This window comes from Schizosaccharomyces osmophilus, chromosome 1, assembly GCF_027921745.1.
Source record: "Schizosaccharomyces osmophilus chromosome 1, complete sequence".
Lineage (NCBI taxonomy): Eukaryota > Fungi > Ascomycota > Schizosaccharomycetes > Schizosaccharomycetales > Schizosaccharomycetaceae > Schizosaccharomyces > Schizosaccharomyces osmophilus.
The window spans coordinates 5,133,462-5,146,924 of NC_079238.1; the positions used below are offsets into that span (position 1 = coordinate 5,133,462).

General features: G+C 37.0%; 4 protein-coding genes and 2 non-coding genes across 6 annotated transcripts; 3 read left to right on the plus strand and 3 right to left on the minus strand.

Moving 5' to 3' along the window:
• Positions 1-342: 342 nt before the first annotated feature.
• cmt1 (O-methyltransferase, COMT catechol-like protein 1) lies at positions 343-1,113 on the plus strand (the record flags this gene model as incomplete). The annotated part of the gene is made up of 1 exon (XM_056181124.1): positions 343-1,113. One exon carries the CDS (start codon positions 343-345, stop codon positions 1,111-1,113), a length of 771 nt encoding a protein of 256 aa, XP_056035255.1.
• Positions 1,114-3,406: 2,293 nt separating this feature from the next.
• Positions 3,407-3,526, minus strand: SOMG_10049. Its single transcript, XR_008803582.1, has one exon. It is a non-coding gene; the product is annotated as a 5S ribosomal RNA (ribosomal RNA).
• A 969-nt stretch (positions 3,527-4,495) lies between these two features.
• SOMG_02333 (uncharacterized protein) lies at positions 4,496-5,839 on the minus strand (the record flags this gene model as incomplete). Its single annotated transcript, XM_056181125.1, has 1 exon — positions 4,496-5,839. The coding sequence occupies one exon, from the start codon at positions 5,837-5,839 to the stop codon at positions 4,496-4,498; it is 1,344 nt and encodes a 447-aa protein (XP_056035254.1).
• A 624-nt stretch (positions 5,840-6,463) lies between these two features.
• SOMG_10050 lies at positions 6,464-6,578 on the minus strand. Its single transcript, XR_008803583.1, has one exon. It is a non-coding gene; the product is annotated as a 5S ribosomal RNA (ribosomal RNA).
• Positions 6,579-8,312: 1,734 nt separating this feature from the next.
• On the plus strand, positions 8,313-8,659 carry SOMG_02334 (uncharacterized protein; the record flags this gene model as incomplete). The annotated part of the gene is made up of 2 exons (XM_056181126.1): positions 8,313-8,441; positions 8,588-8,659. 2 exons carry the CDS (start codon positions 8,313-8,315, stop codon positions 8,657-8,659), a joined length of 201 nt encoding a protein of 66 aa, XP_056035249.1.
• Positions 8,660-10,009: 1,350 nt separating this feature from the next.
• Positions 10,010-11,704, plus strand: SOMG_02335 (NAD-dependent malic enzyme; the record flags this gene model as incomplete). The annotated part of the gene is made up of 1 exon (XM_056181127.1): positions 10,010-11,704. The coding sequence occupies one exon, from the start codon at positions 10,010-10,012 to the stop codon at positions 11,702-11,704; it is 1,695 nt and encodes a 564-aa protein (XP_056035248.1).
• Positions 11,705-13,463: the final 1,759 nt, after the last annotated feature.

The following is a 13,463-nucleotide window of genomic DNA, read 5'->3' on the forward strand; positions in this document are numbered from 1 at the left end:
TGGAAAATATTATCAGATCAATATGTCAATGGCCAGGCTTTTACGAAAATTTTCAAAATGTTCTTTATGGAAGAATTCCAAGGACGCTACAACTAAATCTGGAACGACTAGACTCGTAATCGCAATACGAAAATTGGTCTGGTTTTGTTAGCACATTCCAAACTTACGTTCTGGTTGATCTTGTTTGACTATGAAATCTCTATGCATCAACGTCATTTAAGATTCCAGAATGAAAGAAAAAAAAGTATAAAAGGGTGTTCAATTCATTTTATCAGTCTCAGTCTCTACAGCTTGAAGTATTTTTACTTGATTTTCATTGATTTCGTCTGATCTTATTCAAAAATGACTGTTGACTATACTAAAGAACAAGCTTTCGTTGATCATTTGCTCTCTTTGCCTTCTGAAAAGTTGAATGCAATTCGTGGTAAACCAGAAGCGGTTATAAAGGCCATTCACGACTTTGAGAAAACTGCAGACACTTTTTACATGGACATTGGAGAAAGTAAGGGCCAGGCGATTGTAAATGAAATCCGAGAGAAGAAGCCCAAAATTATGGTCGAGCTGGGTTGTTATCTTGGCTACTCTGCCGTTTTATTTGGCAAGGAGCTTTTGCAGGACCCTGCTGCTCATTACTATTCCCTTGAGGTCAACTCTATATTTGCCGAAATGGCTTCAAAAGTGATTGATCTGGCAGGTCTTTCTCACAAAGTAACAATTCTTGTTGGTCCTGCAACAGAATCTTTGGTTGCTTTGCGGGAACATCTTCGGAAAGAGGCCTCTGGGTTCCATGCATTTGATTTTGTTTTTATCGACCATTGGCAAAAGTTGTATGTTCCCGACTTGCGAGTCATGGAATCTTTGGAATTAGTTGCTCCGGGAACGGTTTTGGTGGCCGACAATATTTACATACCCGGTGCTCCCGAATATGCAAAATATGTTCAAGCAAAACCAGATTTTAAGCGGGAATACAATGCGAAAGTCCAAAATGCCAACGGAAATGAGTTTGTTGGCAGATGGGACATTTTGTACGACTCGAAAACAGTGCCTATCGAGTTCAGTTTAGGAACAGATGCTGTTGAAATAACTCGCTGCACTGGTTATGTGGAAAAGTAAGCCTTTCCTTTTTTCCGTAAGCTGGATTTGAGGAGTCTCTTTTCGTTCTCTCTCATTCGGAGAACATGCTATTCTACCCAAAGACCAAAACCAGAAATAATGCATAGAGATACAGCACAACATTATATTTGTGTGCGTTGCAATTTTTCAAGGTAAGTTTGAATGAAACAAGCGAAAACTAATTTGCATAGCTTTTCTACATACATTTGACTGTACAAACATGCCATCGACATTGGTGTGTAGACTGAGATGTAACTTCTATACTTGCGATTTATAGACATTTCCGGAGCTATGTTTCGCAAGACTGCATCTGATAATTAGGGAAATCACATACCATTGGTATGTAAGGCACATACTCTTGGAATGTGATTTGTCCTGGTAAGGATTTTCATGCTCCTCAACCCGGCCCTTTAATCTTTTACACACGTATGTACGCTGTTTATAGACGGACGCTTGAATAGAAATATTTTCTTATGCGACAAAAAGAGAGAGTAGAGAAAAAAGTATTGGAGAAACCAAAAAAAAAAGTTTGAATGGCATTTTTGTTTGCAGCTTTTCTCGTTCTGAGTTGGTCATTCAAATCCAGTCACTCGTATGGCTTAATTGTTTTAGTGCTGTTAAGAGTAAATAAATAATAAACATCGGTTCTTTTACTCAACTGTACAAACTGTCAAAGTTTGTTTTCGGCATGCAAAACACACGGTTAAGCTCAAATTTAGTACTTATAGCCGACGATACAAGCGAACTACGGCTCAAGATATGTAGTATTTAAATAACCAACCTAGTAATCTGTTTGATTTGTCGGCTTTATCATCCAACCTAACCGTTACGAAGCTATCAAATATGAGTTTATTTGTTCAGCACTGAAAAAACCTCAAGTCAGCCCTACTGAATCATAAATACCGTGTTTTTAGAAAGCTTTCGGACAAAAATTTCCCAGCTGCCAAAAATTATACACTTTGTTTAGACCATTGCTGAAGTAATTGTTTGGGACTGAGAGTATATGTTCAAGAAAGAGCCTACTAAATAAATTTTCTGACAGAGCCGACCAAGATTATTCAAATCAATTGTCGAATTCCAGACAGCCATCTAAGCATCTGACTAAATGAGACTGCTACATATCGTAATCATTTTTTTCTACTCACCATATTTTACGACGTGATTGTCATAGACGAGATCTCACTTTTTATGAGAATAAGTATTCGGTGGATATAGTTTACAATTGGATGCTTTAAGTACTATTAGAATGAGTAATAATAGCTTTCAGGGATTTGATTTACTAACAAATAAACAATTTATTTAGCTAGATCAGTAAATTCTTCCAACTGAAGATCTGAGTTTCTAATGCTAGGTATATATATCTTCTAAAGTAGCTAACAATGTTTCCTCATGATAAAGTTACTTTGTTAGAAGCTTCCGTTGTTTACAAAATGTAATAAAGGAATTCTTTTGTATAATTTTACCACAACCTGATTATTGTATCAAAACATTAGTAATATCGTATATGGATTATGACAGTAACAAGAAGCAAAAATTTCGATATTATAAGGCTATTTCTACCATACTACTAAAGAGTATATCATAAAGCTTCATAAGTCCAAATTGAATGAACAGCAAGAACTGAAACCGTGGCCAAATAGAATACGCGGACGACATAGATGGTAACTACTTTTACTTTGAACCCAAATTATTAGTTAACAATTACAAATATAGGTCAAAAGTTTCAAACCTAGGCTAATTATAATTAGTATCTTCCCAAATGCAATACATTTCACTTACACGGAGGATATTTTATACGTTATCGAGCTTACTATTCATACTTGGGGCTTGCTCTTTACTGCCCATGCAACGAATGAAAATGGAACAGTCTGCTCTGTTCAGAGGGAGCAGCGCCCAAAGAACAATGTTGCATCGATGCTAGATCTCATCATCCGTCGATTCAATTCCAACTACAAGATCCCTGAGAACATTGGAATACCATATTAATTCTATGTATCCTCTTAAGGCGAGCGTCTGTCTTCCTTGCAATCGTGCCAACCGAAGTTAACTCTTCATTTACGTTTTTTCCTCCCCCGAGTTTATAGTAAATCTTTCCTACAATCATATCTTTGATAATTTGATTCAATCGTCTCGTTTCTTTCTTTTACAGCATGACATTATATATATTTGAGCAGTTGTTTTAGTTCTCGTTACCCGAGGAGTGACGCTAAGCATTGAGTAAAACAAAAGTCCTATGGAGCAAACGATCGAGCCAACAGAATTAATTTTGAAGGAATAAAAAGCATAAAAGGGAAGCCTACGGTCCGCCGGATTTTCATGATGTCTACAATCATACATCGGTAGGAACGAGACCCTGAGACGCTTAACTGCAGTGATCGGACGGGAACTGGCATTGTCTAATTAACATTGGAAAGATGCAAAAGACTACGCTTGTTTGCAGTAAGTTTATTATAGACATTAAAAAAACGGTGACTTGTTTGTTATCCAGGTAGATGGCACTGGCCTGGTTGTTTACATGCGTTCAAAGTGGTCGACCTCGCTAAGAATTAAACAATTCGTAGCGACAGTACGGCCAGTACCTGTATCACCACTCTATTCCTACAATATTATCGTGCGCTTTTCTATGAGATTATTTTACCATGTTAAGTATATTTAACATAGTAAACAAAGAAAAAAAACACGCTTTCGGAACATTGAAATTGTAAAAATTTAATGATAAAATATTATTATTTAATATTGGCCAAATTCGCTACAGTTGAGACACTTCCATCCATCTACGTGCTACCCATCGAAATGGATTAGCCATATGGAGATTACTAGTTTGTATTGGGAAAAATTAGAAATCTCCATATTCTCAATTTTCAACGGGTTGAAGATGTGCAGAATAAGTATATCAAAATCGAAAAGAAAGCCTACAGCATCCCAGTTTCGCATGCTGTCTCCAAGCTTACTAAATAGGAATAAGGCTCTCAGACTCATAACTTTAGTGATCGGACGGCATTTTATGTTTTTGATTGGGTATAAAAGTATTTTGCAATAGGTATATATATGATTATATAATTAGCAATCACTTACTCATTCTTAAAAGCATGATGCTTTGTTGGTATTAATGTTGGCAATGCAACGGTTTCGTATTGCACGACCGAGATTGCAGGTACGTTTCTAATAATCTTCCGCATGATTACAGAATCAAAGGATCATTCAGAAACTCATGTATTTTTCGCCTTTTAATGTCACGAAATTCAATAATGAAGGAAAAAACCTATAACAATTATTAAACATAATCACAAGACGCTCTCAAACAATTTCTTTTTGTTTGACAAAAGTATCACTTATACTTCTGCTTGTATGCGCAACACGTAGAAACATCAAAATTATTAGGTTATGTGCGATTCTGCACTGTTGTTAGGGTATCTTCATACTCCTTTTCATTTTCACTATTATAAGTCAACTCGTTCTTAGATACGCGCCAAATATAGCATGGTAACAACACCTTAAATCCATACAAGATGGTGTAATACGCATAAAAGTCTCCCCATTGAAAATAGACAAGGACAATAGGATCCAATGCGATCCTTGCAACGCAGTACCACAGCGATTGTTTTGCTAACTTCATAGAGTACGCCGATTCCACAGAACCAGCTGACTTAAGAGAATGATTTAAAAGGTAGGTTGCATACATCCAAACCAAGTTGTGGCTCGGCTTACCCAAAAATTGGTTAATTGCAACTAACCATGGATAATGATGAGTGGTGAGCTGGTTTATAGTGCAAAACATCATTGGAATTGATAAGACAAGAATTCCACAGGAAATTGATTTTCGATCAATGGGACGCCATACTCCATAACCGAAAGCAATGAGAAATAGTACCAAACGCTGAGCAAATATATCAATAGCCCTTTTTATTTCTGTCAACATTGTATATTTTATCCATTGATCAGGACCAAAAAATGTATAATTGTTCAAGTCAATTATAAAATGAATACTTGGTTTCCCTAAAACCGAGCAAATAATAAGTAGCAAAAGTCCGTAATGTACCGGAAGGAGTTTCGATCGGTGAAGAAGCATCATACACACCCAACAAGTAGCAAGGAAGAGCAAACTAACTGGAAACATCAAAAGAAAGTAATTGACAGTCCTCTCATGAGGGACTGGGACACCTTCAAACTCTGGATTCATTCTATTAAATTCCGTATACGGCATATTTACAGAGCCATTTTTCAACAATGGTCTCGTAGCAAAGCAATACACTCCTCTTGTTTTTTCTTCGATTTCAAGGAATTCGTGTCGTTTACTGGAATTTGCAGGAAAATTGAGTGTGCGTACAGAACTTCCATTGTATGTAAACGGGCCAAGAAAAGTGTCTCTCTCCTCAGGGCGAATGTATCGAGACACAGAGAATCCATTTATTTCTTCTGTGGTTTGCGACAATTGAGAAATATGATGTAGCAGCTTTTCATCATAACCAAGAGCTAATTCCCAATCCTGGAGATTGAAATAAGTACTACCAATCCCACTGTTACCCTCGTCGTCGATGCTGTTATATTTGGGATGTTGATCATCTGCATTAACCCGTTGGCAAGCAAGCCTGAATTGAAATTTGTCAAAATCATTATTATTGTCGTCGGAACTTGAAAGAAAACTATCAGAATCTGCTTTAATGAATGACAGTAGTGAGCAACAAATAAAAAATCTAAATAAGTATTTATAGTAGGAATTCCCCATACTAGTCTTCCAGTTCAAATTTCGTTTTTATGGAGGAAGTTAATAAGGTAGTAGTGAGGAGAGCTGAAACTTATATATACCTCTGATGAAGAAGGTTTAGTAAAATCAAATATGAATCACATCCCTTTCTGATATTCCCAATCTGATTTTGCTCTCCTGCCACTTTCGAAACATCATAGGGTCAAGGGAACCTCCAAATATTACTGTAAATTATTGCTACAGGATAATATTATCCAGTATAATATAATACTGTGTAAGCAAACACAAACACGAAAATGATGGATTTTTCCTGGATGGTACTGAGTTACAAGTTGAAACTTCATAGAATAAATTTTCTTTTACTTAGGAGTCTTAATTTATTATAAAACTAACAACTAATTCCAGGAAATATATTTCAGGTGGGAAGAATTTCATGACAAAAGTCAGTATACTTGTTCTAACATATTCCATTGCTGGAAAGAGTCAAGTCAAAGGTTATTATTCTCTTTACCTGTTCGTAGAATCCATAGCGTCTGTCATGACATTCGTTGAAATAATTAATAAAGATTTGTCTCAACTCTGGAAATCACTGAAAAACATCAAGTTTAAAAAATCAAACATTAACAGAAAGACGAGAACAAAAAAAGCCTACAGCATTCCGGATTCCCATGTTGTCTCCAACCATAGTACTAACGAAACCCTCAGACGCTTAACTGCAGTGATCGGACGGGAACTGGTGTTTTCGCCTAGGTGTGGCCGTAGACACTGTATGAGCTGTAAGTATAAATATATATAGTTTACAGTTCCTGCTCGATTAAGTTCTAAGATCTCGCTTCGAAACACAAGGTGAGAAGCAAATCATTCAGTTTTATATGTAACAATTGAGACTCATTGGGATGGACGAATCGAACATCGCAAAAGGGACCAGCTGGTAGCACTTTATTTGTTTTGGTTTTCAGTGTTGTAAACAATTCTCCAGCTGTAAAGCATTGTTCATTAAATCCTTTTGATTTTCTTAGTTTTAATAACCTCATAATTAAAACAATCAAATACATAGCAGTCAACGTATAGGAATGAAGGGAATGAATGAAGGCATGCTAATAACAAAATTGCAAGTGCTAAAGGATGTTACAAGTACTAATATGAATAATGGAGATGCCACTTTTTAAGACCTTTCAACAGGTTCAGTCATTTCCTGAGTAGTAGTTTAAAACTGGAAAAGCAAAGCTCGTGACATCCCATCGGAAGGAAAAGTGCTCAGCATACAAAGGCTCTTAGCAATTGGTAAATTGTAGACCGGCGTTTCAAAAAGTTGGAAGTGCGCCTTTTTAATTACTAATCGTTCAAAGAATGGATCAGCGGTTTCATTAAGAGCATCATTACTACTGGAGAGGACGATTCGATAAACGGGGAGTATGCTTGATCGGAACCATACTTGGTATTTTGAAATGGTCTGGATGATCCTATGAACTGCCAAAATGGTCGACAAAGGTGGATTCAAACATGAATCATTACGATGCCCATAAAAGTATAATCTAATTAAATTGAGATAGAGGGATCATCTCCAAACACCAAGTATAGATATATAATGCTTCGGCAAACAATAAGATTTAGTTCTATCTCCATAATTTGTTATGCCCATAGTCTCGACGTTAGCTAAGCACATATACGCATATTTTCCTGTAATCGAGCATGCTTTATAAAATCAAGGATAATATATCAATCCGATTCTCAAGATATTTCTTTACTAGCAACTCTGTAAAAAAAAAAAAAAAAAAAAAAAAAAAAAAAAAAAAAAAAAAAAAAATTCATCATTGCGAGTCTCTTGGAATTTGTCGGTCCTAACTGAAATTATACATTTCACGAGTCTTGTAACCGTAGGAAAATTAAAAATATCTGAAGCTAAGCTGATGGTCATAGATCTATGCATTTCACACAGATCCAAAGGTCTTGACCCAACAACATATACTGATCCAGTTGTTTATCCAAATGAAGAGTTTCTCTCGCAACACTGAAACTTGCACCATTTGTGGCGCCTCACAACGTGCTGGATAGGAAGCATACCATATGGTTCTCCTTCGGATGGTTTTTCTTAATCAACCAATTTGGTAGTTTAGTTCTATAGGCTCACTCTTCTTGAGCTGTGTAACTAACGAGATGCTTCAGGATTCCTTTCAGAACTATGTTGTAAGTCTTCCGATAAATAGGTACTTGACGTTTCAAGGTTGTTTTAATTAATTCATCATTATATGAGTCTTTTTGTAAATCAAGTTGACTACATGCGCACCGATATCTTGGTTGTTTTCAAAGGGATTGGGAAAAACCAGGCCGATAATAGGATCAACTGGGATCGTTTAGTAATTTGGTCAGAGGCGTCTTATTAGCAATGATCATTTGTCAAATAAGATAAATAACGTAGTTCAAATTAAACAATACCATACGCTTCTGGAGCTTTTTTTGAAAGAGCATGTTTTAAGGTACCGGTTATCGTATTATGCGTACGGTAGCAAACGCCTTCTATGAATACAGAGGATCTTTGAAAGATGCGAGCAGAGAGCAAACCATTCAGCTTTCGTATTGTCGCCCCAAACACGCTCGTTTCCTTGCCCACCTTGAATCAGACGTAAGTGGAGAGTTGACCCACTCACGAGTATGTTCTATTTGATCGTCCATATTTAAGGCATCCATGATTAGCGGAAGCCTGTTAAAAAGATAATCTCTTCCTTTTCTCTTAACTAAGCTAACACTCATATGAGTTTCAGTATGTAGTCAAGTGGTGTTGAACAAACTGCTAATGAGCTCCATTCTTTAATACATTGGCTTCCGTACATTTTAAGTTGACTTGGATTTTGCTATGCCGGCCGTGTCCACTCAACCATGCTCGTAGTAGCTAACAGCTGTATTGTGTTTTTCTTTGCTTGCTGTCTTTTTCGTACAATCACTTGTCGGCTTGTTCGAACATATTACTTAAAGTGCACCTGTTGCAGCAACCGTGAACGAAATGCTAAACTAGGAAAGATGCGATGGTTGTTACTCGTCCAATGTATTCGAATTGGGGGTGATCATTGAGCCACTATTGTATTTGTATTTTTTTTCGTAGTCATGGTATGGTGTCTAATCCATCGTTTTCGTATACATGTATTCGTGATTGGAGCAAACATGCCCATTAAACATGGATTTTAAAATCAATGTTTTCAACATTGAATACCTGAAAAGGATATTAACGACAAAAGAATATCACGAACGAACGAAAATTTAGGGCATCCTGATTGTAGCTAAGCCGTCGCTTGTTACATAAGATATTTATCTTTTACGTTGTCAAAACAAGTGGTTAATTTGACTACTGATATGTGCATTTCTTGAACAGTCAGACAGGAAAGCACATCTTCTTTTTTTGGTTGAAAGCATCTATAGATTAATGAATCCCGTTAAACCTCGCTTTCATGTGCCGACCTTTTTCAGGTAAAAGTTCTCTAGGAATTATATAGAGATTCTGGTTGAATGAACTTCAGTAAAGTCAGGTGCAGCTTTATAAGTTTCGCAGCGTAATCCAATATTTGTGAATAGAAACGAATGCGTATACAGACCGATGCAAAATGCACCGGTGGTCAACAACTCATGTGTCATTGTCAAGTAGACAGTTTGACATGATACATGTGAACAACTACCTGTCAGAGGACGAAAGGATGACTGATGGCACGGACCAAACAATATGAAGAAAAACATGATTAAAGAATCAAAAAGGGACTACTCTGTCAAAACATAAAGATGAAAGATTGAGAGGGATACGATCGACATGCAAAAAATCACATTACAATACCTAATTTCGAGCAACAATAGAAATTATGGCCCTACAATAAAGATATTTAGACCGAAAATGTTCACGCGCTCTTATAAAGTTCCATTTCGTTTACCAAATCCTGGACACTACCATCACCAACGTTCAGCTCAACCTTGAAAAAATTATAATGACAGTTTAAAAGTCGCTCATACTCGTTCACCTACCGCATAAAACAGCGTAACAGAGGAAAAGGTCTGAATTTATTTGCGTAAGTTTTACACAAACATTCATGGTACTATATAATGAATGTCATTTATGACGCATCCTTCTATATTTGAGATATTTTATATCTAGACAAGGATGCACAGAAATTGGTTTTTGTGAATATTTATATTGTCGCGGGATCGAATATGAGCGTGCAAAAGAAGATCATCTCTTGTCCGTTGAAGGGTTCTGAGCTTCTTCGAAATGCTCGCTACAACAAAGGTACAGCGTTTACTAAAACCGAGCGTAGCAAGTTGAGATTGAATGCCAAGCTTCCTCCTGTTATAGAGACGTTAGAGCAGCAATTAAAGCGTGCCTATGATCAATATGCATGTCTAGGAGATTCCTTGCAAAAACATATTTATTTGTCGGATGTGTTTGAAACAAATCAAACGCTTTTTTATGCATTAATTAGTCATCATTTGCCAGAAATGTATCCAATCATTTATACACCCACCGAAAGCCAAGCTATAAAAAAATACTCTCAAGTATACCGTTATCCTAATGGATGCTACTTTGACATTGAGCATAATGATCCCAAGTACATGAAAGAACAGCTTGCGGAATTTGGAAACCCCAATGATATCCAGTACATTGTAATTACGGATTCAGAAGGGATCTTGGGTATCGGGGATCAAGGAGTTGGTGGTGTTTTGATTTCTGTAGCAAAGGGACATTTGATGACTTTGTGCTCAGGGTTAGATCCTAATCGATTTTTACCCATCGTTTTGGATGTTGGTACAAACAACAAGGATCATCGAGAGGACCCCAAATACCTTGGATTGAGAAAAGACCGTGTGCATGGAGAACTGTACAGTCGCTTCTTGGAGAATGTTATCCATAGCGTTAAAGAGAAATTCCCCAACGCCTTTGTACATTTTGAAGATTTTGGTCGCATAGACGCTAAACCGGTTCTCGATCGCTACAGTCCGAAATTGCCTTGCTTCAACGACGACATCCAAGGTACGGGAGTTGTGACACTGGCTGCCATTTTTTCTGCCGTCCGCCTTACGAAGAGTAATTTGAGCGATCAAACGCTTGTGATTGTTGGTGCAGGCACGGCAGGTGTCGGTGTCGCTGATCGAGTCGTTTCTAGCATGGTTAAAGAAGGAATAAAGGTAGAAGACGCACGACAAAGGATCTATCTTTTGGATAAAGACGGGTTACTTTTGGATGAAGATGCCGACAGGGCGACGGATGGACAAAAGCCCTATTTAAAGAAAGCGTCAGATTTTTCCGATAAGTCATCTCCAGAGCAAATAGATTTAGAGACAACTGTTTCCAAAGCTCACCCGACAGTTCTCCTAGGTGTCTCCGGTCAAGCGGGTATCTTTACTGAAAAGGTTGTACGGGAAATGAGCAAGCATACCGATCAACCCATTATATTCCCTCTGTCTAATCCCACAGATTTAATGGAAGCAAAAGCAAGTGATCTGAATGAATGGACCGATGGAAAGGCATTAATTGCCTCGGGATCACCAGTTCCCCCTGTAAAGCGTAATGGAAAGGATTATTATATTTCTCAATGTAACAATGCTTTTATCTTTCCTTCTGTTGGAGTTGCGGCTGTCTTGTCCGAATGCAAGACATTGTCAGAAGAAATGCTTTTAGCTGCAGCGGATGGCTTGGCTAGTACCCCAAGAGATTATTTCGCGTCTGATGACTCTCTACTGCCAGATCTTGGTCATGTAAGAGAGGTGTCTCGCCATGTCAAGTTTGCAATTTTAAAGCAGGCAGTAGCCGAAAACAACTGTGCTGGTCATGTTCCTAGCGATGAAAAGGCTTTACGCGAGTGGATTGAGAAGAATGAATGGTATGCCGAATATCAAGACTATGCATAGAGGGTTGGTCTATATATTTTATGAATAGCAGGTACGAAAGAAGACCTCCAATTGTCTATGCACGAAGAGGCAATTTTACTTGCACTTGTTCACGACAAAAAAACGAATGAATGAATGAATGAAAATTACTATGCGATTCCCTGATTCCATGAATAGAAAATCCGAAAATCCTATATCGATAGAAAGTAGGTAAATAAAGGAGGGCAGGGCTACAGTTCTTCAATGAAGAGAATTGCGTGCATCCACGCATTTATTTAACGGGACATTTAAGTTTTTTCCCTTCAAGGATGACTTGGTATTACTTATTTTTCTATGTAAATGCCCAACCTTCGACCGTTACAAAGGACTATGCTGTATACAGTAAACAATAGCACAAGAAAATTATTATTTGCAAGTTGTAATTCATTCAAAAATCCGTTTATAAGTTGATCTTACACATTGGTCTATACATGCAAGAAGACATCGTACAAATATTTTTGTAATAGTATCAATGAATGTACGTCACGTCACTGTTGTAGAAGTCGCTAAGCTTACTTTGAGGATATCACTATAGATGCTACAGTTAAGATAATTATTGTTATTGCGAATTCGCTCATTACTTCAAGATGATAATATTTACTAATGAATATAACTTTGTCGTAGACAAGATCTAATGAGAAAAAAAAAAAAAAAATTCAATGGAAGATGTAGTAACAATTTATTTGATTAGGAATTGTTTGCAGGGATCTGGTTCGCTATGTTGTGTAGACTTATTTTATTCAGCCAGATCAGCTGAATCGCTCAATTTGAAGTTTCATGCTACCAACGATGGGTATACTGACTTGCTATTAGTATAAAAATGTTCTTCCTCGTTTTAGACTTCCCTTGTTTATTGTTTGCAATAAGGAACCCTTTTGTATCGCTATAATACACTCTCTCGGCCATGACAAATGCCACGTAAACAAATCGTCAGAAATTGCTTTCCACATATTATTAACCAAAACACGTAGACATGTTGAAGGCTTCAATGCATGGCAAAAAGCTGCAGAATGCAAGTATAGTGTAGTTTCAATGGGTTTTACGAATTTGTTCGATTTTCCGAATAAGAATTAAAGCAGTATTGAAATAAAACGGACCGCTAATAAAAGAATTTGCTTAAAAAATGGCTTTGGTAAAGAATATTGACTCTAACCTCATTATATCGAATCCCAAGCTACTCTTTAAGATTTCGTAGCGACATTGGATTGCTCCAGGATATAAAACAAGGCAATATCAAGTATAGCTCCATCTACATATTGGAGCCAGTAAATTATGCCTTCATCAACACTTCATAGTTTTTTGCCTTTTTCGTCTACTAAGATGTAACCTAGCAGTTTTAGAGTAATGGGTGTTTGCCTATCAACTATAAAAATGAATCCCATTGAGGCAGTCGACATTCACAGTAAAGAAGTAGTTTTCCTACATTAAAGTTAAATTTATAAATAAGCCTAGAAAAGCTTGGCCAACGGTATATTTTTCGATATCAGTTCAGTATTTTAACTTCTGTTCAACTTACGATTAATGCAGTGAATCCAATATTCTCGACAAAGAATTAGTGGCTCCTTTATCCGAATTGGAACAATCAAAATGAAAGCATTGTTTTTACAAGCAAGAACAGATCGTGAATCCTTAGATTTAGAGAACGTATAGTAACAGAGTAACGTTGCTAAACAACGGTCTCTGTGAATAGAATCGGCAAGTATGTGAATATTGGTAATAATCAAACGTACTTTTATCAACA